Here is a 25,591-nt window from a genome sequence, read left to right on the forward strand (position 1 = left end):
TGCTAACAGTGGGAATTATGTAAGAGAAATTTGGAAGAAAAACTACTTGAAATTTAGGTTATATACAAATGGATTAGTAGCAATTAACTACTAATTTGGAGTGTAACTTTAGCAATTTAAGTTATTAATATTAGTTGCTGGCATAACTATTTTAGAAGCACATTTAACTTTCCATTTTGATTTTCTCAGAATAAATGCTTCTGCTTTGTCTAGTAAGTGTGCAGTCTTTATGATCGAAAAGACTTAGATGAAGGCCATCCAAGAACTAGTGACTACTTTCATTCAGAAACATTTTTTCTTTGACATCTCAACATGACTTATTTGTATTTTTAATTAATGCTTTAACTTAAAACCCTTTTTCTTTTGTTGGTCATGTGCTTGAACTCAGGGCCTGGGCACTGTCCCTGAGCTTTTCTGCTTAGGGCTAGCACTGTTTGGCTTTCTAGTGGGCAATGGGAAATAGGAGTCTCACAGGTTTTCCTGCCTGGGCTGGCTTTGAACCTTGATTCTCAGATCTCAGCCTCCTAAGTAGTTAGAATTACAAGCAACAGCCACCAGTGCCTGGCTTTAAAAAAAACATTTAAAAGATGGAAATGATCTTGGCTCAGGATATTCTCTATCTTAAAAAATGTCAATTTTATTGCTACTATTGGAAAGATGTTGATATTATTTGACAAGACTTATAATCATTATGTTTAAATTTTAAAATTGAATAATTCATCTTAGAATCAAGTTACCTTAAAAATTCATTGATAGTTGCAAATAAAGCCTATGTGGTCTTTAGACAATCAATGAGACAATGTAATGATGGTAATCTTTATGTAGCAAGCATGTTATTAACAAATTAAGTCAAAATAAAATGTGTTACGAACCTTATTTTTCTCAAAAGATTCTCAATGGTGAACATTTTCAGCCCCAAATTTCCTAGTAAATGTGTTTACTTTTGCAAAAAAATAGAGCAAATTTTAGAATGTATGGATCTCAATATTGATTCTCAAGTATAATTTAGTTCAATTGTAGGCAATCTTTGATTAGGTTGATAATCTGTCAATTCAGTAATTACCCTTCCATATAATAGTACGTAGGGTATCTTTTGGAAACTTAAGATTTATTAAGCCCATTGTTAGTACTGTCAGTTCTGTAATAAGCATAAGGAAACACAATGTGTCTTTGCCTTAAGTGATACATACCAGATATTTAGCTAAAATCCTCATGCTATAAATGTTAAGTACATTTTTACAGAAAAACTTAAAACAAAGGCCCATATTTGGATTTTAATGTATGATGGTCTTTATTTACAATTTTATTGGCAAAAAAGAAGAAAAACTCTTAAGACAGTTTAACACACGACATTATAGCTGATCCTATCTGATCAAAGAAGTTCTATTTCAACTCTCCATCTAATTGTCCACAGATATACAATACTGAATCTGCATATGCAGTTTCCTTTATCAAGTACAGTGCTCACATTTTAGGCAGTCTTTAAGACACATAAATACAGAGGAAAGAAAAAATCATTCATTAAAAACTGCATCAAATGTAGGGTACTTTAAATATAAATTCATGTTGCTCCTAGTAATTACATATATGCAATGAAAATCAAAAGCTAGGCAAGCAATTGAACTTCCTAGGAACAGTTACAACAACCAATTATTTTCTGCAACGACCATTATATTTTTAATTTATCATGAACTACTCTGAACTTACTATGAGATGTAGCCAAAGTCAGAAGAAAAGATGTAGGGAGAATATTCCTTTTTTAGAGGAGAGTAAGCCCTCCAGAACCATGGGAAATAAACATCCTGTTGTTTCTAGGTGAAAAAAAAATTAATGCAGTCAATTTCAACTCATGATGAGCTGACTTAACTTTTTATCAACTTGTTCAGTGTCATTCTTCTAAATCAAGTGTGTTTAATTCTTCTTCTAATTCATCCAAATCTTCTCCAGTAAAAAGATTTTCATCAACAGGAACAGCATCGATGGCTCCATTTTCCTGTCCCTCCCCTTCGTTGTCCTCTTCCAAATCACTTCTTTCACCATTTTCTGCCCTACCTCCAGATGCTTCGCTTAATTTGTTTTCTACAAATAAAAACTGAAATCAATAAGGCACTCAAACAGAAAACACTACTGCATTAACAATTGAATGCAAAGAGTAATTATCCCTTTAATTTTTCTCATTTTTCATGAAAGCATTTCCTGGGATTACAGAAGCAAGAACTGGTTTTTCTTTTCCTGAGCTCATTTATACTAAGTGTCTATATTTACTGCAGCATCTTGATTTTCATTGTAGATACTTGACAGATTTATGGTTTATACATCTGAAGGCAAGATGAAATATCTACATCTGTTCCTTACAATAACCTAGTGATTTAACTTTATAGTCAACTTCCAAGTAATGCTTTGCTTGAATAAAAGGTTATTGACCAAAATGTACTTTGCAAATAGTAGCTAAATTGCACTGGTTCTAATGTTTTGACATGAAAAATGACTATTGGGACTGAGGATGAAGGTCAGTGCTATAGTGAGCTGGATAAACTTCTGCACGACCATATTTCCTCCCTTCCAGTGTGCTACCCCCCACTCTACATACAGACAAGACTCTAGTGCCTTGTACCTTTTCCTTATAGGCATAAGAGACTGGAAAAACAAAAAAGATGATAACGAAGTCTTGGGAATCATAGCTTCTAAAATATTTGCAATTGTGCCTAGGGTCACCAAAGCCCTACTTAAAAAATTAAGCCTACCAGTTGGTATATTGGGGAAGATAAGAGTGTCAGAATTCTCAGATGCTACTTTTACATTATAACTTGTATACTTTTATTGCAAAAATAGTTTTGCCATTTTTATCTCAGTTTTGTCCTTAATTAGTATTCCTTTCCACACTAAGCATGCCAATCTTTTACTCCTGTTTTCAAACCCATCCCTCACTCCAAGCATAAAATGATATAAACAATACAACCATTGTCTCCAAAAATAGTTCTGCCTTCTCCCTATTTTGACACTTATTCATCATTTTTATTTCCAGGTCTTGCTTTCCCTTTTTAAAAATCTTTTCCTCTTCTATTAGATCCTTTTCTCTGATCTAAGTACACATTTCAGTTTTCCATGTCTTAAAAAGCTTCCCTTCTTCCCATGATCATGCCTCCTTCTCACATTAAGTGTGGGCAGTCTGTATTCATGTTATCCTCTTCATTCTCCTATCACTGTAGTGAACACTGGGACCCTTTCCTCTTTTGCCTATCATAAAACACTGCATCAGTGTCCGTATGTACCATATGTTATCTATGGCCTGTGCCGGAGAGCTCATTTATTCAGACATCAATGGAGATGACTTTCAAAACTTTGTTCTTCTGCAAATGATTACACAGTATCCTAGATAATACCACTTTTTTGGTAAGAAAGGAAACAAACAACCCTCAAATTCAAAAAGGATACCAACTGAACTATCTATAAACTTGTTTTTGCTCCCCTTCTAGTTTTAGTTAATGGTTTTAATATCCACTCAATTAATTCTACACAGTTCCATTATTCACTACTACTTTTATATATGGTCAAACTATGTATTTATGTTATTGGTCTAATACCTGCACATATTAAATTTGCCAAACCTGGCTTGATCTTTAGATAGCATCCTAGTTCTTAGAATTCTTCAAAATTAAACTACTTACCATCTTTATCCAAAGCATATGTGTTGAATCTTTCAAGACTGGCTACCGTAATACCTGTCTCATCCACAGCTCTAGGGACGTACAGACTTAAATCTATGTCATTTACACTCATGGACTCATCAACCTTTAACACAGAACAAGAAAAGTTGTTACATAAGAGAACAATTTTCACAAATTCTTTTACTTCTAACATTTAACATAATACCACTAATGTCAAGTAAAAACAAATGATCAAACTACTGCCAAAATTAATTTCGTTTTCTAAATTTCTCTTGTGTCATGTTTGGTGCTTTTCCCTCTACATCATATATTTAGAGTATTATATCCAACTTACAATTTTGTAATGGCTATAAAAAATGAATAGTACATTATTGATTACTATTAAAATTGCTCACAGCCACATGACTACTCATATCTCTTACTTTGTACTTTTTAAAGCAGTATGGACTATACGATGTAGAGATTACCATTATATTCATATTGCAGATCGGGGTGGAATTCCACAATAAGCAATTCCAACTGATGGAATAAGGAATGAATGGAGGAAGTCTGGTTCCAGGACTATGGTTTTTCACATGCTACTTTAGTCTACTATGTTTTGTTTTCCAATGAACACAGGCAAATGGAAATTTTCCTCTTACCTCATCACCTCCTGTTCCCTGAATGTAACGGGTGTCATCTGCTTCTTCATCATCATCATTGACAAGTTCAGGACGAAATTCAAACACTTCACGACCACTGATCTATTCAGACACAAACGTATTTATTAATTTTAAACAAATGCATGATTAAATAAAGACAGAATCCTGCCACTATTATCAATCAGTTTGTGTGAGCTCAGGACATACCACCAGTGCCTTCCCTGCTTTGAAGTCTGCTTTTCTTCTTTCCATATCTTGTTCAAGTTTATCAATCTTTTCTTGTCTTTTCCTTTTCTTCCATGCAAGAAAAGATTCTAGAGTGATTTTGGTAACATTTGGACCTAGGGCAGAGCGCTGCAAAGACAGAGAGAGTTAAGGTTACCAGAGTAAAATTTAATAGAAGCATTCTCTCAAGGTAATTATCTCCTTGACTATCATACTCAAGACAAAATATGAACTAAATTAATGGACTTTTACCTTATATGGCAAAAAGCAAGATGAGCACCCACAAACACTGGTGCTCAGGATAGTATGTGTTACGTTGATCTAGATAATCTTCTTTTAATATTAAATATGAGTAGTAAAATTTATCAAGAAAATTATTTTAACACAAGGGAATTTATAAAAACAATAAATATAAAAAAGTATCAAAACGATATCCATTGCTCATCAGAGGAGAAACAAAAAGTAAACACAACAACAAAAAACCACATCAGCTCCTCGGGGTAACAATTAGGTAATAAATATATAGTAATAGTATTTGGTAAATACCTGACAAGTATTCAGTGTTAAAAAATACATAGATGTTAACACAAAAGCAAGGACGACAGGGTATTTTTCAAACATTAATAGCTACCTGATGGCAAAACAAGATACAAAAAAATCCCCACACATCTGACTCTAAAGTCTTTATTTTTTATTATACTATGTTGTATCTTGTGCCACAAACCAACTAATGTACACAAATGTGGTTAGCTTTATTTGCCTAAACCTACATGGTGGCAGTGATGACTGTGTATCAAGTTCTGCATCCTCCTTAGCAGGAATTTCCATAAGTCTCTGGTGATATAGTCAATCTACTCCCAAATAAGGGCCTCTAGAATTTGTTTTTTTATTTTTTTGCAGTTAGTTGATTGAGGAATGTTGAGGTACAAAGAGAGCTTCTTTAATTCTCTAGGAAAACTTGCTGCTTGGTTAAATCTATGCTGACTACAAAAGGTTCTCTCATGCTCAGAGATGCTGTCCTGCTCTGGTGTCTCCAAGCTGAGGAGCCTTTCAATTTCTGAATCTATCTGCATCTATAAAAGGGTGACCGAAGGGGTGAGAGGTGATACTTAATTCTCCATTGGTAACCAAATGTCTGCATTGGTAACTTGACCTTTCTTTAGACTATTTAGTTGGGCATTTCCATACTTGTTAAAATGCACAACTTGGGGAGTGAGGCATGAAGGTGTTATGAGCTGACATTAGTTCAATTAAATAGGGGGTGTCTGGAACAGAAGAGTAGTGCAATTTGTACAGATGTTAAGAGGATACAATAGAAACCTGACAGCCATTCTGTTTCATAAAATCTATTGATATTTGGCAAGTGGCTGTGATTATTATCCTTTCCAATTAAGTAGTTGCAATGAAACTAAGACACAGAAGGGTTAATGAGTAATGTCACTAGAAAGTGGTAAAGCAGCTGATTATTACATGAATTGTGGTGAAATTACAACTGGAGCCAGGTTTCAAAACCTATCTTGAACTGAAAACCAATAGGTAATGCCTGGTGCATTGGGTCTTTTCTACAATAGGTGGGGGCTCTACTGTGCGCCATCAGTATCTTTCCCTAGGATTGACTGCAGCTACGTGAGGGTGCCATTTCAAACTAGACTGTCCCTTTAGTGAGTTGACTTCCTTTACAGTGCTGCGATCCTTTAAATTGCTACACTGAATTTGAGGATGGCTTTTTCTGGAGAGAGAAGGCATGGAGTGGGGGAAGAAATGTGATTACCATCTCACTTTTGGAATATCACTTCTCATCCTACTCTAGATCACACTAATATAGGCTCTCCCTGGAGTCTACAGGTACTTCTAGGCAGCACATCTTGAAGTGCAATTTGGTCCCACAGAGTCCTATGCTACAGACACAGATATTTAAGAATTCAACCATGGTGTCGGGGAGCCCTGGCCTAGCATTTAAAAAAGTCAGTTTGAAAATGAACAGTTTCATCATCTCTTTACCTGAATTTTGGTGCTTACCCCCTTTAAGATTTCAAGGGAGCTAGATTGGAGCTGGGAAACAAGCCAAGGGCCCAAGGCAGCTCCATCTTGGAACCAAGGACGAGACTATTAGGGTGTGCCATGCCCTACTTGTATGCCTGGGCTACTCTTCTGCTCAAAAACCAAACTTAATAAACAAAAACAATGGAGGGGACAATTCAGCAACATCCACCTCTAGGAAGAAAGTTCTCCTTTGGTTAAGTGCATATGAACTCTCCAGCCTTTTATTTACAGCTTGAGTTTTCATATTTGCCAGCTAGTCATTATCCTAAGTGTCTAGGTTCAACAGTTTGAAGTCTGTGTCATTTATGTACACCTTGTCCATTTTGCAGTACTCAGTGACATTTTTCTTCCCTTTCCCCTGTCATACCCCTGCTTTTCTGGGGTCCTAGGAAGTTTTAACTGTGGATGAAATTTGAAATTATCATCTAGCTGTTCACTTTGGGAAATCCTGTGTGGAAACAACAAACATCAAGGCTATACACAGTAGTCTATAAACCTTAGAATCAATGAGAAGACCTACTCCACTGTTTGATGTGAACTGGAGAGTTAAGCAATGTTTCATTCTGGAAGTCATTTATTGCTATCAGGTAAGAGCGGAAAATCAATACACTAAAATGCATTGGCTCTAGAGCACCAAAGGTATCTGAATTCCTGAATACATGTTGTCTTTTCCAGAGACAAATCCAGAATTAAAAGCCATTTGTCATTCTTAGGAACCCTTTTCTATATTATGTGTCTGTTTCTTTCTAAATTGTATATTGTAACCTTCACGAGAAAGTAGGCAAGCAGAGAAATATTCTGGGAATGATCTTGAGAGATTTGTTCCTTGTCTGCATATAAGATCAGCTTAACCTACCAAAAGAAGACAGTTTTCCATCCAATTTATAAAAATTCACTTGGTGATGGCTATGTCTATACTAAATAGTATTGAATGTCTCCAACATATAGAAATGGCAAGTGTCTGAAGTCATAGATATGACAATTACCATGGCTTGATCATTATACACTATATACATGAGTTAAAATATGACATAGCTATCCACAGATTATAGTTAGGGCCAGAAACAAAGCAATGTATCTGGAAAACTGTGAAAAATAAACAAGTATACACAATTAGACATTATATTAGATTACCAAAGATGAAGAATACTTTAAAATATGCACTGCTAAATTTAGTATTTCCAGTAATCTATCAAGTCATTCTCTGAAGTCACGTTAACTCAGAGTAAAATTCATTTTTGCTGAGCAGAAAATAGTTTAAATTCACAGAGTAAAATTCTTTTTTTTTTCTTTTTAGCCAGAAAGGAGTATTCAAAAAACCTCTGTCATACTGCTCAGAGGGGAACAGTACTTTGAGTTCAATGACACAATATATGTGTATACTAGATCTAAAAGATAACATATACATAACATACATGGGATTACATACACATCCATACATACAAGGAAAGAAAGAACATGCCTGTAACTGTGGAACAGACTGAGGCTGATGGTGCAAGGTGGTAGGAAAGTGTTAGCAGATGTACATTACCAATTCCATCTGTGAATGAAGATAGCAAAATGAAACTCACTGAAAGCTGTTGAAGAATAGGAGGTGGTAGACATAGGAGAAGAGCAAATGAGGGGGTCAATATGATTAAAATATTGAATGTAAATGTGAAAAAAACCAAGTGAAACCACTTTGGGCAATTAGCATATAATATAAAAAAAGGACAGTAATAGAAAACAAGTACAGGTCCTTCTGGGATGGGGTACTGGTGGCAGGGGGAGGCTAACAGAGGAGGGTGAAAGAAGTGGGAATGGTCAAAATGTTTTATGCACATGTGTGAAAATGTTACAATGAAGAGATGGGTTTGGGAAGAGAGATGGAGGGGATGAACATGATCAATTACATACCATGCACAAATGAAATCTCCTTGTACAACTGATGGATGCTAATTAAAATGTAAACAAAAATACAAAAAATACTAGACAGGAAGTTTTCTCCTTCCAGTAATTACTGATAGCAAGGAAAGGATCTAAAATTAAAATTTTAATCCAACTGGAAACTGACTAAACCTTTTTTTTTTTCCTCCTGGGGTTTGAACTCAGGGCTAGGCATTGTTGCTTGGCTTTTTGCTTAAGGCTGATGCTATGCCACTTGAGCCATTCTTCCACTTCCAGCTTTTTACCGGCTAGTTGCAAATAGTCTCATGGGCTTATCTGCTCCAGGTGGCATCAAACCACAATCTTCAGATGTCAGCCTTTTGACTGCTAGTAGTAGTACTGATGTAAGCCATCAGCACCTGATTGACCAAGCGTTTTCAATAATTAATTCTCAGGAAAACAATTTGCTAATCAGTAGCTAGCATTTAGCAATGTTACATAATCCTGAAACAAATGTCCTGATTGGATAGTGTACATGGTAAAGTTTACATTTTATCAGAGTTTACATTTTAGATATGAAAAAAAAGTAGCACAATTTTAGGAAAAGACTGCATTTTTTAACTTTTCATAACATGCTATTGCCCCCAAGTGGTAAATATTAGTAATCACATTAGGAAGTAGACAATAATTACCTCTCTTTCAATCAGGTCTTCCAATGAAATTTCATCTTCTTTCTCCTCTTTTTTTTTGTCCTTTTTCAATACAAATCCAGGAGGAAGTGCATGACGATACATGCAATTATCACCTCCTCCAGGACATACCCAAAACCAGCCATACTTGTTATTTTCAATAGCTTCAAGGAAATGCTTGCACACCTAGAGAGAAAATATTATTCAGAAATACTGGCTCAGTGTAGTCTGTTTTACTGGTAAACACTCAAATATATGGAACAAGTACATTTGTTCACATCTTGGTGCTAACTTTATGTACATATGCAAGCACCTTTATATATATAAAAAGTATCCTAAAATATTTAATACAGTGGCAAATTTCATATAACTTTTCTGATTTCTGAACTATATGATTACACTTGCTTCAGGCCTTTGTAAATGTACGCCTCAAGTTTTCTAAATAAATTGGCAAGTATACAAGGGTATTAAAAAAACAAAACAAGTCCATGAGAGAGGTTAATGGTAATGCTTGCCTAGCATGTATGAGGCTCTGGGTTTGGATCTTTGCAGCATAAAAACAAAACAAAAAGACCCACGATGATTTTGTTTTCATCTTTTCCCCAAACTACATGTGCATTATGCAACTCACTTGAAGTAGACACACTCTAGGACAGTACCCCATCTTCAGCCATGTTTACACTCAGCACATCTGCTGAGTGTTTCCCTACTCTTAATTTTTGTGAAAATGTTTCCCAAAAAGCAAAACTCATGGTAAGCCTCCCAAGACAGATCATATAAAGTGATTTCAGTGATAAAATGAAAATTTTAGATTTGTTAAGAGGCATTTCTCTGAATCAAGCATCAATAGTATTCAGGATAAAGAGCATAATGTAATACAGCATAATGATGCTGTATTAATGTATACTATTAATTTTTGTGTTAGTAATGCAGCCTACCCTATGTGGTTTCAAACTATGGCTGCTCAGATGCACTACATGTATAATATAGGTATATTTTAGTAATTTTTTTAGAGCTCTGTACTCTCTGTATATGGACTATTCAAAATTTCTCAAGAATGGTCCTGAAACTATACTTGTGGAGATACCAAGGTTCTACTCTATAAGCTACTTCATGTTTTAGTCATGAGGGAACATTCTGCCCTTTCAAACATGTAAGAGTCCAGTTATATTGAAGCCTCAGGCAGTTCTTTCCTAAAGAACAAATAAAAAAAACCCTCAAAAACTAAACCCAAAAAACTAATACATGTATGTGAATCCAGCACTTAAACATATAGGACTGTCAAACTTGTCAACTGTACTGTACTTAATATGTAGACAGAATTCAGGGTCTGAGAAATAAATCAATTATTTTTAAAGGTAGATTTCCTACAATACCAGAGCATCTGCATCTACCTATCAAAAATTCATTTTGGAATTCATAGGTTAAATTTAATAATTTAATAAAAAAAATTCTCTATAAAATCAAGGCTTTTTTTTTTTTTGCTTGGTTGTGGGGCTTGATCTTTGGGCCTGGGCACTATCCCTAAGCTCTTCAGCTCAAGCTGAGTGCTTTACCACTTGAGCCACAAGGCTACATCAAGTTTTCTGGTGGTTAATTGGACATAGAGTCTCACAGACTTTCCTGCCTGGGCTGGCTTTGAACGAGATTCTCAAATCTCAACCTCCCAAGTAGCTAGGATTACAGGCATGAGCTACTGGTACCCAGCCACTCGGCTATCCGTTTTTGTTTAAGTGGTACTGAAAAATCGAACCCAGGGCAGCCTCATACATGCTAGGCAAGCTCTTTACCACTAAGCCACATTCCCAACCTCCAAAGAATAAATTCCTAATAGGTTACCTTTTCAAGCTCACAGGACTCTGCTTTATAGTTAGTCTGGTCTGGGTAGAAATACTATTTGTAAGTCTCCCTGCCATTGGGAGACAGTTGTGTAATACTGCACTCAGTCTTGGATTAAGATAGTCTCAAACTTTTAAAATTTGAAACTTGTGCTGGTTTCAAACTGTGATCCTCTGATCTCTGTCACCTCAACAGCTAGAATGACAAGTTTATGCCACTGTGCCAGGCTTGGATTTAATTTTTCAACATTATCCAAATTAAACCATCCCAGATGATGATGCATTTAAAGGACTTTATTCACATTGATTTTCCAAAGATGTTTTTTCCTGGGGACATTACTGGGATGAACTCAGGGCCTTATGCTTATTAGGCAGACCCTCTATCACTTGAGCCAATAGCCCTTTTTGCTGTGTGTGTGTCCCCTGAGTCTTGAGTTTGGGACCTGGGTGGAGTCCCTGAGCTTTTGTGCTTCAGGCTAGAGCTTTACCACTGTGAGCCACAATGCTATTTCTGTTTTTTGTTTTTTTTGGTCACTTTTGTTTGGTTTAGTTTTTTTTTTTTTTTTTTTTTCTGGGTATTTAATTGGAGATAAGAGTTTTCTGGGCTTTCCTGCTGAGACTGGCTTCAGTGACTCTCAGATCTCAGCTTCCTGAGAAGCTAGGATTACAGTAAACCACTGGCACCTGGTGCTGCTGTAGTTATTTTTTAGACAGGCTCTCTCATTTTTTTCTACGCCAATTTTCTATTATGCCTCTCCCATACCTGAGAGCTGTGCCCTACCATGCCCAGAAGACTGGTTGAGATGAAATAACTTTTTGCCTGAGTTGCCTGGACCATTATGTTCCTACTCTCTTACTTTCAAATACCCGAGACTATTAGCTTGAGCTACCTACCATACTTGATCTCAAAGTCTCCTTTTGAAATTCATTTTCTTGTTAATTAAGCTTGATGTAACTTACACTGATGAAATTTTCTAACAACTTAATAATCCAGTAGAAAATAACAGATACCTTGCCATATAAATCTCCCTAATAATAAATGTCACAGCAACTCAATTCAAGAAAAGGACATACTATTTGAGTTTTTGGTTTTTTCTTTTCCGCCTCACCGTGCTTCTTGTTCACTACTTCTTCCAGCTTTTTCTCATCCCAATTTTCCATTGTGTCTAAATAAGAAATTAAGACTAAATGTTAACTTCTATCTTTGGTTCCTACCACATACACTTCTTTAAACAGACAAAAATTCTCTTAAAACTCATGGTCAAAACAATATTTTTTTTACCACTGAAACACTAAAAGATTGTAAAATTATTTACCAAAACCCTCCAAGTGGTTTGGGCAAATGAGAATGTAGTACCAGAGTAAAGAATAACAAATTCAAAATAAATCAATCACTGTAATTTTAAGCATCCTTATTTACAGAATCAAAGACAATAATATGAGAAATTCAACTTTTGTAAAAAATTAGTAAAACCAACTTAATTCTTTACAAACAATACCACTAGGACTGTTACGTTTTTCAAGTTACTACTATACTAACAAAAAATAATAAGCATTTATTTTTAAGATTATTAAAAAGAAATACCTTTTTCAAGTTCTTCATCCCTTGCATCAATGTAAACACTTCGTTTTTCACATTTTCTCTCCAAAGTCAAGTCATGAGAGAACTTACATTTATCTCCTTTAGTACACTGCCCTTGCTTGAAGAAGGCACACACCACAGACTTGGGATCCGCACCTGTATCAGATGGGATGCAGAACTTGTATTACAATTTGCCATGCCATTAAGTACAGCTTGATTATGGGATACAGCTTGCTTTTTCTTCTATTCACTCATGTGGGAGAAAAATACCCCTTACAAGAAATTGGTAGGATCTTTCCAAAAGTTCTTTCTATAGAAGCAGTTTGTGTATGTTTCTTTTTTTAAAAAACTTACTAAAACAGACCGTAGAAGGAGGGAAACCAAACACATAGGTTATTCCAGAGCAAAGAGTTTATACAACTAAAGCTTTATCTTAGCTATTGCAAAAGATCAAATATTATAAATGAAATTTCTAATTTTGTCTTAAATGTAAGGCTAATGGCTGGAGTTGCATTGTACGATGACACAGCTAACAAACATGAAAACCTGAAAGGGATAAAATAATAATTACATCTGATAAAAATACCTTTGTTATTTAAATTTTACCTTTACTTATTTTTTGAGCAGCAACAACAGGTTTGAACAGCTCATTAAGTTCTTGTAATTCTTTCTTCTTATCATCCTTCTTCAATTTCTTTTCAGCTTCACTTTGTGCTACCTACAAATATTTCCAGGTTTAACATGTAAACTTGGTTGCTTATAAAAAGTGTTTTTACCACACAGTAATCACTAATAAAGGTATATGAATATTTAGTCTTTACCTTTAATGGTATATATTAAATATTGTGATTAAACTGTTAAATGAAACTGATAAACCTTGTGATGGATTCTCTTTTGGTATATAATCAGTACCATACCTGGTTAAAAGCACATTCAGAATCTTTTGACAAGGATTGTTGCCAATTAAACATTTAATACATGACCAACATTTTTATCAAATGGCTCTAAATTGAGGCATTTCTCCAATGAAAACGACCACTTCCAGAAATGGATGGCCTATTTTGATGATGTATCTCAAGTATACAATCACACAATCATGACTGCTCCACTCAAAAAACTAGAGAATCATTGTTGAAAAACATCTAGTCTAAGTCAATGTAAGAGATTAAATAAAACACAAGTGTAACATAGCTTTAGGTATATGATTTATATACTTATCTAATACAATTAAGAGATTTCATCCAAACATTTATATATCAGCTCCTAGGTCAGGTATACAAAGATGTTTAACAAAGCTCAGAGTCTAGTGGGAATAGAGATAGGTCAACAAATATAATATCATGGTATTTTGAGAAAAAGGAGTGCAATATGCCTAAACAAATTGTTCTGATGAACAAGCAAAGAACGCAGAAAGTGTTAGCCAGTGTCAGGTCAGAGATGAGAGGAAAAAGCTATCAACAACATCAATGGGAGGACTGGGACTATGTCAGTAGGGGACAGGGTTCAACTTGAGGGTACAGAAAGCAAGCAACAAAGATTATATCCTACTTTATCTAGATCAGGATGGCAGTACTGTGGATACACTGGGAATCCAAGAATACAGATGAAAAACTTAGAGCAATTGCTATAGACAAGAAAACACAAGAGCTTAGATCAGGCATTAAGAGTAAGGATAAGAAGACTGCCCAGGAGAAGAATGGATAAAACCAAGTGACTGAAGTGTTCAGTGTACAGGAGCAAGAAAAATCTAGGATTATCATATGTATGATTAATGTTGTTAAACAAGACTGGAAATACAGGAGGAACAGGTTAGAGGACAGAAGGTGGAGACAACTCTGTTTTGGACATACTGAATACAAAATGCTTACACAGGATCTGGGTGGAGCTATTCAGAAGGCTGGTGCACTGGTTATAGACCCACTTCACTGAATCTAGAGAGTCTGGTCTGAGACTGAGAATTTTAAAATAGCAGTTTATAGATAACTGTTTACAAGTTTACAGATAAAAATTTTGAGAATATGTGAAATTTCAAGGACAGTAATAATAAAAAGTTGCAAGAGCAGAAGACAATTCCTTGAAGATTATCAATGTATTAAATAAGTCAACAGAACTTAAATAAGTCAACAGAACCTGAATGACTTAGTAAAGAAGTCAAAAACATTAGCAATCAGAACAGAATGTTCAAGAAAGAGGAATTTTAGGGAAGGAATGGTCAAATGCTACAACTGGGTCACACAATTTCCAAATTCTTACTCTGACCAGATGGTGGAGTTTATGTGTTTAGAAAGAAATAATTAAGCCACTCTCTTTTTAATTATCCTTTGTTCATTAGGTTCATTTCAAACAGTATAGGGTTACAACAAGAATGTAAGGAAAGACACAACTTTTTAATATATTAGAAGTTACAAGTTGAGTGTGGCAGCCTATGCATGTAATGCCAGTGTTCAAAAGTCTGAGGAAGGAGGATCACAAGTTGAGGGCAGCCTAGGCTATATAGTCAGACTTCATCTCAAAAAAGAAAATAATAAATTAATAATAAGCAAATAAAATGAGTTTTATACCTATTTGCTATATTTTATGACCTGTAAGAATAGGTTCAAATTTAAAATGCTTAGGCTCATGCTACAGAGTTTTACGATGAAATCCAGCAATAACACAGTTCTAATGTAGCCAGCCCACGGCTCCTTTTCCTCTCTTTGCCCCTTGTTTCATCTTATCTTGCTGTGTGTAGGGTAAGCAGAAGGTGCTGGGGAGGAAATGGTATGGATGTAGGTTCTGCCCTCATTCGTAGGTCCTGTAAAGTTCAAAATTATTGTAGAGGACCTCTGGATGGACACATCCTCTCACTCTCATTGACTCCTTCCTGCTGGAAAAAAAATGTCTTGGGAAGACAAAAGAGTAGGGAACATCCTCAATAACACAGTGCTGAGGGCAAGGTAGCTCAGATCCAGCAAAACTGCTGCTCATTTTCAAAAGTTACATAGTAGTTAGGTACTCTGTTTGTAGAGAGCCCATTTACACAAGGCTCAAGCCTATAAAACTAGTACTTATGAAAATGTATTTGTATGTGTGTATTGATATAAACTATAGTTTATGAAAATGAGTAGAAAAAAAATCTAATGAACAGTGCCTTGGAAAGTAAAGCCTTTAAACCGTATTTCACAAACCTAGACCCGTCTGACATAATAAAAACTAAAAGTCCATTGTTCTTAGTTTAGTCTGAAAAAAAAAAAAATCACAAAGTATCTACAATGTGTACAAAGTACACTCTCAAAGTAACAAGAAAAAGTAACAAGGAAAAAATAAAGAAAAAGAAACAAAATTCACAAGGATTTGAACAGGCAAATCATAGAAGTATAGACTCAAACATCTAACAGCATGTGAAAGACTCCCTCGTACAGAGGAACAATGCAAAAATGCAATACCACTTTATACACATATAATACTGGTAAATACTAAAGAACCTCAGAGACTATTACTCATGCATAGCAACGGAAAATTTGAAGTATTACAGCCCTATGGAATCTAATCACATGAATTTATTAAAATTAGAAATCTAATTCCCTTCCTCCAGAAACATAAAGACTACTAGCAGACAATTTCTGCCAAGAAATAAATGAACATGCTTAAAGAACACACAGAAGAGATTATCACTTGTAGAAATATTCTTGGTGTCATAAAGCTGAAAACAAATCATTCATGAGCAGCTAACAGATAAAATATACCTACCCTGTAGAACAGCCATTCTACTCTAGGAGAATGAGAGCTATATCAAAATGGCTTGGAGGAATAGGCAAGAGGTACTGATGCATCAACACAGGTTAATATGCAAAAATTTTAGAATAAGATTCTATTTTGAAATACAACGACAAAATCAAATACTTTTAAGCCCCCCCCCCCCCCCCCGCTTTTTTTGTCGGTTGTGGGGCTTGAACTCTGGGCTTGAGTGCTGTCCCTGCGCTCTTCAGCTCAAGGTAAGCGCTCTACCATTTGAGCCACAGCACCACTCAAAATCAAATACTTTTATATGTCACAGATACTGTATAATAATGTATCCTAAGAAAATATGGAAATTTATTTACCTGACGTGGATTTTGTTGACCAAATTTAACTTGGTGAGTGACAGCCTTGATAAACTTCTGTTGTTTTGCTCCTTTCTTATTCTTTAGGCCAAAAGTTTTGTCCTAAATAAGAATATAAAAATATCTTAGCAATTTATACAGCCATTTTTTCAAATGATATCTAAAAATCATTTACTCATTAAGAAGTAATTCCCTACACCACAGGAAGACATTTAAAACAGTAAAACATCAAGCCAAGGCAATATAGAACCTCAAAACATCACCCAATATTAATGAATGAGAGGAAAATACATTGAATTTGTTGGTGGGTTGTATGATTAGGAACCTGTATGCACAACTAATAAAAACCACCATAAAAAATGTTAGTATGCTGCATTTTTTCCACAGTGTGGAAATGAGTAGTCCTATAATCAAATCAGTGTGGGAAAAAATTTAAAAAGTATTCTTAAGTCTTTTTTATTTTTGTTGTGGGGATCAAAACTCAGGGCCTCCATGCCTAACGTTGTTCCTAAAACAGAGAATACCTCTGATTCTTCTCCCTTGAGAATATATCTCCTGTTTGTTGTAGTTAGGAAGTCACAAGTGGTTGTGGATAGAACAACTAGCTATATCTAATGCTTCTAATCCAGTTTTCAGCTTCTTGCCTTCTGCACTACCTAGTCCCCTCAGAATTTTGGGGAGCACATTCACTTGATTTTCAATGGCTTACTCTTCGGTGGTCATTCAGTTCCAGTTTCTCTGCTTTCTCAACTCATTCAACTACTAACAATCTTCACATACTAAAGCTCAATGCTATAGATGTCAACTGATTCCAAAATAGAATTTGTATTTTTCTTTCTCATTCTGCAGCTGCAGGGTTTCAGAAAGAAGGAAGAGGTAAGAATGTCTTTATATTACATTGGAAAATTTTCCAAGGCCCTCTCCTAGGCATTTATCTGAAATAATAGTATTGAGGAAAAAAATGTTAAGTAAATAAAGTCAGAAAGACAAAAGATGCATATTTGCTCTCATATGTGGAAGTCAGGTCTAAATTATAAATATGTAAACAAACATGCCAAGTCATATGCAGATATACACAAAGTAACTAACATACAGTAATGCAGAGGTTTCCAATGGTGTTACTCCTTTAACAACCAACTTATGCCCAGACATCTTCCAGGAAGCTCCCATGTGACTAAACAAGAAAGCCACCTCCAAATCCATGCAAGAGGATAAGGAGACCCTAGAAATGCCTGACTGATGAAGAAGCAAGGGAAACAACTACAAAGTGTACTACAAAGATGAAGAGGATGGAGGTAAGATAGCTAGAAGCCCCAAGGGGGTAAAAAGTTAAGAAAGGAGAAAGTTTAACAAAGTGACTAATTACCAGGAAGATGGAATATGTGTTGGGGTGGGGGCGGGTAATTCAAGAGGAAGAAGTAGACAAATGGAGAGAGGAAGGATGGTTGAATATAGACATACTATTCAATGAACTTATACAGAAAAAGGAATCATAGATGATCAGTGATTGGAACAGATGAAAACCCAGGGGTGATGATTACACATAAAATGACATGTTGAACTGAAATTCTTGTACAACTACTTCTTAGATATAAATGAACCACAATACAATTATGACTATCTCAGAACCAGTAAAACAGATTTTTTTTTTTGGTCCGGTTGTGGGGCCTGAACTCTGGGCCTGGGCGCTGTCCCTCAGCTCTTCAGCTCAAGGCTAGCGCTCCACCACTTGAGCCAAGCGCCACTTCCAGCTTTTTTCTTTTTGCTTATATGGTGCTGGGGAGTTGAACCCAGGGTCTCAGGCATGCAAGGCAAGCGCTCTACCACTGAGCCACCATCCCAGCCCAGTAAAACAGATTTTTATTAATTTTAAGGTTCAAAAGGTTTGGGTTTAAAAAAAGGCTATTTCTCATTGGAAATACCACTTTATTCACAGTACCTATTGTCCATTCATACACTTTGCTTTTCCATATTTAAATAACCCAACAAAGTACTACAAAATTAGACATAACTTTTCTACAGTTTATGCATATGAAAAAAGGAAGCAATATGAACCAACATTTTCTGCACCAAGCATTTAATAAATGACATTCCTTGTTTTAGGGGGGACGTCTTTAATATTCTATCCACTTCAAAGGTAAGATGGTCAAGGTAATATGACTGAGAGAGAAATGCACACAACACAGCATCTAAGCGTGAAATGGCATACTTTCTTTAGAGAAAGTATGGGTTGTCATGAGAGGGGGAAGAGACTACATAAGAAACATTTAGAGCCTCTGTAGATGTACTGCAAGAAAGGAATATAACTGGGGTTCAACTCATGCCTCATATGTAATTATAGAGAGGAAATCAAGCTATATGTGTAAACAAGACCAAATAGCAAGGTAGATAGTGACATTTACTGACTTAGGGAAAATAGTCTCTAAGGGAACATGGCCAAATAGAAAATAAAGTAAAAACAACAGCAGTTTCTAATAGAGGTGTATAAACTCCAGATCCCCAAAGGGGGAAAAAAATCAGGTTAATTATACTGCTATAGCACATAATTAGCCAGTCTAAAGAGACAATGAATAAATTGTATTTTGATCATCTCTAGAGTTCACATATTTTTCCCAGAGAAAGGGAATAGATATATCTATTATTCACTAAATATATTCTCTTAAATACAAACTCTGAATCTTAATACTTTGAGTGTTATTTATTCCTAAAAGTACAGAAACTCAGGAATGTACAATTCTTTTGAAGTTATGCGGTTAAAAGCTATATAAAGTGAATGTTACATCAAATCTTAGAGTTGGGTCAATTACCCTCTGAGCTATAGTTTACTTACTGGAAAATAGGTCTCATTCTAACCCTCTAAAAGTTGAAAGACTTAAAACAGAGAGGCAGTATAATAGAGTGGCTGTCATTAAGAACTTAGGAGCCAAATTCTGACTAATCTCTGTGCCTACTTTCTTAACTGTAAAAAAAAGAGAATAAGAAATCTAATTCTAACTGGGGGGCAGTGGCTCACGCCTGTAATCCTAGCTACCCAGAGGGCTGAGATCTGAGGATCACAGTTTAAAGACAGCCCTGGCAGGAAAGTCTATGAGACTCTTATCTCCAATAGCTACCAAAAAACTGGAAGTGGCACTGTGGGTCAAATGGTAGAGCTGAAGAGCTCAGGGACAGCACCCAGGCCCAGAGGTAAAGCACCATGACTGACCAAAAAAAAAAAAAAAAAAAAAAAACCAGAAAGAAATCTAACTCTAAGAAAATTAGAGGAGCTATATATTTATTTCCTTTATTCAGTTGTTCTTTCTTCCTCCCAAACACTGAGAATTGTCTGTATTAATTAAATGACTGACTTGACTGCAAAGGAAGACTTAGTTCTTTCCTCTACGAAAAACTAAGTACTTTACAGAGAAGCCAGGTTAAGTTATAGAACAGTTCAGTACCCAAAAAACTTTCTAAAAAGCAGTGTGGATCTGGATTAACAACAGTGTCTTTTTTTCCCTCATGCAGGTCCTGGGGCTTGAACTGGAGGCCTGGGCATTGTCCCTGAGCTCTTCTGCTCAAGGTTATCATTTTACCATTTGGGCCATTGTTCCACTTCTGCCTTTTTGAGGTTAAAGAGCCTCTTGGACTTTTACAGTCTGGGTGATCCTCAGATCTCAGCCTCCTGAGTGGCTAGCATTACAGGTGTGAGTCATTGGCACCTGGCTCAACAAAGTGTCTGTTGGCAGTAGGATGGTTCATAATTTGGGATCCTCCAATAAAGTTATTTCCCGAGGACAGAGTCTTACCTTAAGACTGATCTAGACTTGGGAATGGAGGTATTAGGTAGGTTTTGGTGAATTCTCAGGTATGATTAAGATCCCCCAAATTAGGCTATGGGAAATGAACAGTAGATTTGAAAAACTGAATACAAGGCAGTTTGGGAAGCATGCTGTAAACTGTCAATAGTGCTGGGAGGCTGAGGCAAGAGGACTGAAAGTTGGAAGCCAGCCTAGGCTACTTGGTGAGTGAGACCCTGTCTTAAAAATAAAACAAGCCAGAAAAAGTACCAAAGAGCCTTGAAGAACAATGAATTCCAGAATTCACTTAAAATTCATTCTCTCAGTTCTCACCCTCAGGACACCCTGTTCCTATACAAGCCAGCCTCCATCTCTTAAGGAATCAGGTGAAATGAGTGAGCAAACAGTTGTCCAAGACAACTGGACACTGGGGTAAGCAGGTGACAGTTTTACCTTATACACCCCTGCCTATACCCCACCTTCCCCAATGCTCTCCCCATGTCCATGTCCTAATGGATTTTCATGTTCATTAAGCTAACTGATTAAGTTAGCTTCAAATATTCAACAGTTCACATCATTTAAAACACATTGACAATCAATACATTTTCTCTATCATTTTTAAACACACCTGGCTCTGATTTACATAGGTCTCTATCACTACTTCTTTGCTGTTACAAGTCTTTAGCTGGAAATTCTTTGAGTATCCTTAAAGATTATTTTCTCTCTTGTGGGGCATCAGTGGCTCATGCCTGTAATCCTAGCTACTCAGGAGGCTGAGATCTGAGGATCACAGTTCAAACCAGCCTGGGCAAGAAAGTCCGTGAGAATCTTATCTCCAGTTAACCACAGAAAACTGGAAGCGGTGCTGTGGCTCAAGTGGTAGAGCACTAGCCTTGAACTGAAGAGCTGAGGGACAGTGTCCAGGCTGAGTTCAAGCTCCTCAGCCCACCAACACCTCCTCATCCCCCCAAAACCCACAAACCTCTCTTTCATAATCAATTTTTTATTGCTCAATGCTGACTTTATAACTAAATTTTAGTCATAAGAAAACAAATGGTAAGCTGGGCACCAGTGGCTCACGCCTATAATCCTAGCTACTCAGGAGTCTGAGATCTGAGGATCATGGTTCAAAGCGGCCTGGGCAGGAAACTCTATGAGACTCTTATCTCCAACAAACCGCTAGAAAACTGGAAGTGGTGCTGTGGCTCAAGCGGTAGAGTGCTCTCCATGAGCTGAAGAGCGCAGGGACAGCGCCCAAGCCCAGAGTTCAAGCCCCATGACCGACCAAAAAAAAAAAAAAAGAAAGAAAACAAATGGTATATATCATTTGAGACCAACGTGTGACTAATACAACTAGAACTATAATCATCTTATATATTCATCTCAGAAAAAGTGTTCATACAAATAACTCATGAAACTAGAGCTCTACAACTTTGAGCCACAGCGCCACTTCTGGTTTTCTGGTTGTAATAGGAGATAGAGTCTCAAGGACTTTCCTGCCTGGCTATTTTTTTTTTTTTTTTTGCAGGTGCTGGGGCTTGAACTCTGCATCTGGGGCCTGTCCTAAGACTCTCTTTGCTCAAGGCTAGTGCTCTACCACTTGAGCTACAGCACCAGTTCCGGCCTTTTCTCATTTAGTTTACTGGAAATAAATAAGAGTCTCATGGACTTCCCTGCCCAGGCTGGCTTCAAACTGAGATCCTCAGATCTTAGCCTCCTAAATAGCTAGGATGACAGGCATGAGCCACCAGCATCAGGCCTGGGCTAGTTTTGAACCATAATCCGCTGACCTCAGCTTCCTCTGTAGCTAAGATTACAGGTGTGAGCCCAACTACTAGTTTTCATTTATAATATTAACAAAAGCTGTCATCTATTGAATATATGTCACACAGCAGGCACGTTATGCATTACTTAACTCATAGCTCTGGAATAATAGAAAACATTAGGTCTATTTTACAATAGGGGTCTTGAACTCCAGTCCACACACTTTGAAGATGATGCTCCCTTTAATGAATTCTGCTATATCCCTTGTCTCCCATAGGAATATAGCTAAATGGAACAGGACTAGACTGGTGTGTTCAAGGACCTGGGTTTGATACTAAGGAACCAAAACCACAGTGTTACCTCTCCTGCCTGCACTTTTTGCTTTTCAATTGAAGCTCTCAAAAGTAGGATGTTGTTCCTTTTTCACAGTGAAAAGCAACCATAGCAGCACCTTCCAATAAAAGTACAGAAGGTGGGACAGATAGGAAAGACAATCACTTATTTAAAAATCTATTAAAAAGCAATGATTAAAGAACTGAAGATGTAGCTCAGTGATAGCCTGCATGTTTTAGCAATGCCCTAGGCTTGATTCATAAATACAACTGCTGAAAAGTACATATTTTACTTATTAATTTTCATTGATTTAGGAGTTAAGCCATATGTCTATAAGGTTGTTCAAAGTTGGTCTCTCAAAGTATTAGTTTTTAAGATGTGAAATAGACCAGAGGTATTTTTCCAGAAACTTAAAACAAAAACTCAAAACAATAGCTTGAACTAGATTATGTTCATTATGAGGCTATCATAAAATAAATTTTACTTCAGCTTATATGTGTTGATAACAAAAGCCTTTTCTAGCAGAAACTTCACAAATCTGACAGAAATTGATTTTAAAAACTCTCTAGATGAAGTATGACTGGGGAGCTGAGAACTAAGCTTACTCTGCATTTCCTTATCTCCTTACAGTAGTCATCAAAATATAGCTGGGGCTCTGGGGAAGTTAAAATCACAAGGAAACCCCATGCAAAAATATATATATTTTTTATATATTTATTTATTTTTGTTTGTGGGGCTTGAACTCAGTGCCTGCCTGTGCCTTGTCTCTGAGCTCTTTTGCTCAAGGCTAGCACTCAACTACTTTGAGCCGCAGTGCCACTACTAGTTTTCTGGTGGTTAACTGGAGATAAGAGTCTCATGGACTTTCCTACCCAGGCTGACTTCAAACCACAATCCTAAGATCTCAGCCTCCTGAGTGGCTAGGATTACAGTAGTGAGCTATCTGTATCCAGTGGAATTAAAAAAAAATCAGTTAAACAATGCAGTTGTCTTCTTATGTATTCTTTTTTGGAGTTACTTTCACTAATGAAAATGAAGCTGCTTTCTATTTACCTTAAAGATAAGCTTATTGGATGCATAATAATAGTTCAATGGCAAAATGCATGCTTTGAAAACAAAGGACCATGAGTTCAATATCCAGCAACTGTTTCCCCCATGCTCCAATTTTTTTTGTTGTTGCAAGATTAAAGGAGTCACACTACATGTATAATAGTTAAATAGTGGATCGCCTACTATAAATAGCTTTATACAAAATTCCTTTAAAAATTTCCCTTCCCAGACAGTAGGAGAAAAACAGCGGGGATAACAATGCTCAAAAGAAATGTACTCATTACCTAAATCATGTAACTGTAAACCCTCTGTACAGCATCTTTACAATAAAATAATTAAATTCCTATGTAACTCTATGCTCTACAATGTATCAAGTGTATTTTAGGTTGTCAGGTAACATTTGTTTTCACGTTTTACTTTGTATCTTCATCGGTTGAGATGAATGACAACAGATACACCTAAGTGTGAGTAATACAGTTTGATTTTAACAAAGAAAAGACAGTAAATGTAGATGATAATCAATTTGCTTTCTCAAATTTCTGGCTGTAGCACTTCTTGATAGTTTTAAGCAGTGCAGATTATGAATTCTTACAAGCCAATTTTATTTAAATCCAACCAGGCAACGTAAAAATTATGTGTAATTTGACAGTTATGAGGTATGTACAACCAAACAGAGAACGTCCACTGTAATTTTAAAGACTAAACGTTGAAAAAACCTGTTGTATTTTTTAAAAAATCTTATTTGAAAACAAGGATTTTGGTCAAGAATTTTGAAAAGGTACCTATTTCCTAAGAGGTTATGTTATTCAGATATACCCTATGCTTCAAAATCGTCATGGTCGCTTCCAATTACATGCAGAATTCATGAGATACTCTTTATGTATGAAGATTTATAGCAGAAAATGAGAGAACAAATACCTTATCAGGGGCTATAGAATGTTTATGGGGTTTCGTCAAGCATGGCTCACTATCTTAAGGAAACTAATACTGGCGTTGCAGAAGAGGTGAGAACCCTTGGGAACGTCATCCAGGCGGTTCAGGCTCAGGGCGCTGCGCAAACGTGTATATGTAAGCGTGTGTGTGTATGCACACACACTCTGCTTATGGGGCACAGCATTTATCACAGCTAATGACACACAGCTTTTGGAGCGTTACTCCAACCTAGTTCAGACGAGGTACACGAGTGCAGCTCCGACCTCGGAGAAAACTCGGCTCTTTACGGGAAAGTTCACGGGTGGATCCCCAAAGACAGACCGACACCAGGTGACGGCTGTGGGGTCGAAGAAGTTAGCAGGACTAACCCGGGACGATGGAAACGGCAGCACGAAAGGCCTGTCCGAAGGGAGGCCTTCCAGAAAAGCCCGACCCAAGCCCGTCCCGCCGGATTCCTTTTCCACATCACCCCGGGAACGTGTGCGTCGGTGAGAGGTTTAGCGCAGGACCGGCCCCCGGGACCCGGGCACCCCTGGCCCCCGCGTGGGGGCCGGCAGGCGCGGGGGGCGCAGGCGCGGAGCCCGGGCTCGGCTGGTCGGCCGCCGCCCGCGGCGTCACTATCGCAGGGGGCGGCGGCGGCGTCCCGCGGCCCGGAGCTGGGGTCGCGGGTCCCCGAGGGCCGAGGGAGGAGCGAGGGAGGAGCACGTGGCCCCGGGGTAGGCGCGCGGGGGGGGGGGGGCGGGGGGCGCCGGAATCGCGCGCGGGGGTCAGGGGTCGGGGGTCGCGGGCCGCCGCCCCGAGGCTCGCGGCGCCGTGGGGGAGGGGAGGGCACTCACTTCGATAATCTTCTCCTTCTTCTTCTGTTCCGCCTTTTTGCTGCCCCCGGCCTGAGCCTGTTTCTTGGGGGGCATTGCGAAGACCGATGGCACCGGCCAGACCTAGGCGCGGATGGATACGGTCGGAATCGGAGGGTGAAATGAAGCACCCGGTCCGGGGGAGGAGGAGGAGGAGAAGACGATCTGGCCGCCGCCGCCGCCGCAGCCGCACACGGAAAGCGAGTCGCTCATTCGCCGCCGGAACGCGGCCTTTGCGACAGGCCGG

At 37.4% G+C, this 25,591-nt stretch overlaps 1 protein-coding gene across 1 annotated transcript; it reads right to left on the minus strand.

Annotated features, from left to right (window-relative positions):
* Positions 1–1,259: 1,259 nt before the first annotated feature.
* On the minus strand, positions 1,260–25,591 carry Zc3h15 (zinc finger CCCH-type containing 15). The gene is made up of 10 exons (XM_042688344.1): positions 25,327–25,591; positions 16,635–16,736; positions 13,159–13,270; positions 12,556–12,708; positions 12,045–12,136; positions 9,136–9,318; positions 4,517–4,663; positions 4,310–4,411; positions 3,669–3,792; positions 1,260–2,079 (listed from the first exon to the last, which is right to left on the minus strand). Exons 1-10 carry the CDS (start codon positions 25,399–25,401, stop codon positions 1,889–1,891), a joined length of 1,281 nt encoding a protein of 426 aa, XP_042544278.1. The 5' UTR covers positions 25,402–25,591; the 3' UTR covers positions 1,260–1,888.

The sequence above is a fragment of the Dipodomys spectabilis genome, unplaced genomic scaffold (genome assembly GCF_019054845.1).
Source record: "Dipodomys spectabilis isolate Male_0828 unplaced genomic scaffold, ASM1905484v1 ptg000115l, whole genome shotgun sequence".
Taxonomy (NCBI): Eukaryota; Metazoa; Chordata; class Mammalia; order Rodentia; family Heteromyidae; genus Dipodomys; species Dipodomys spectabilis.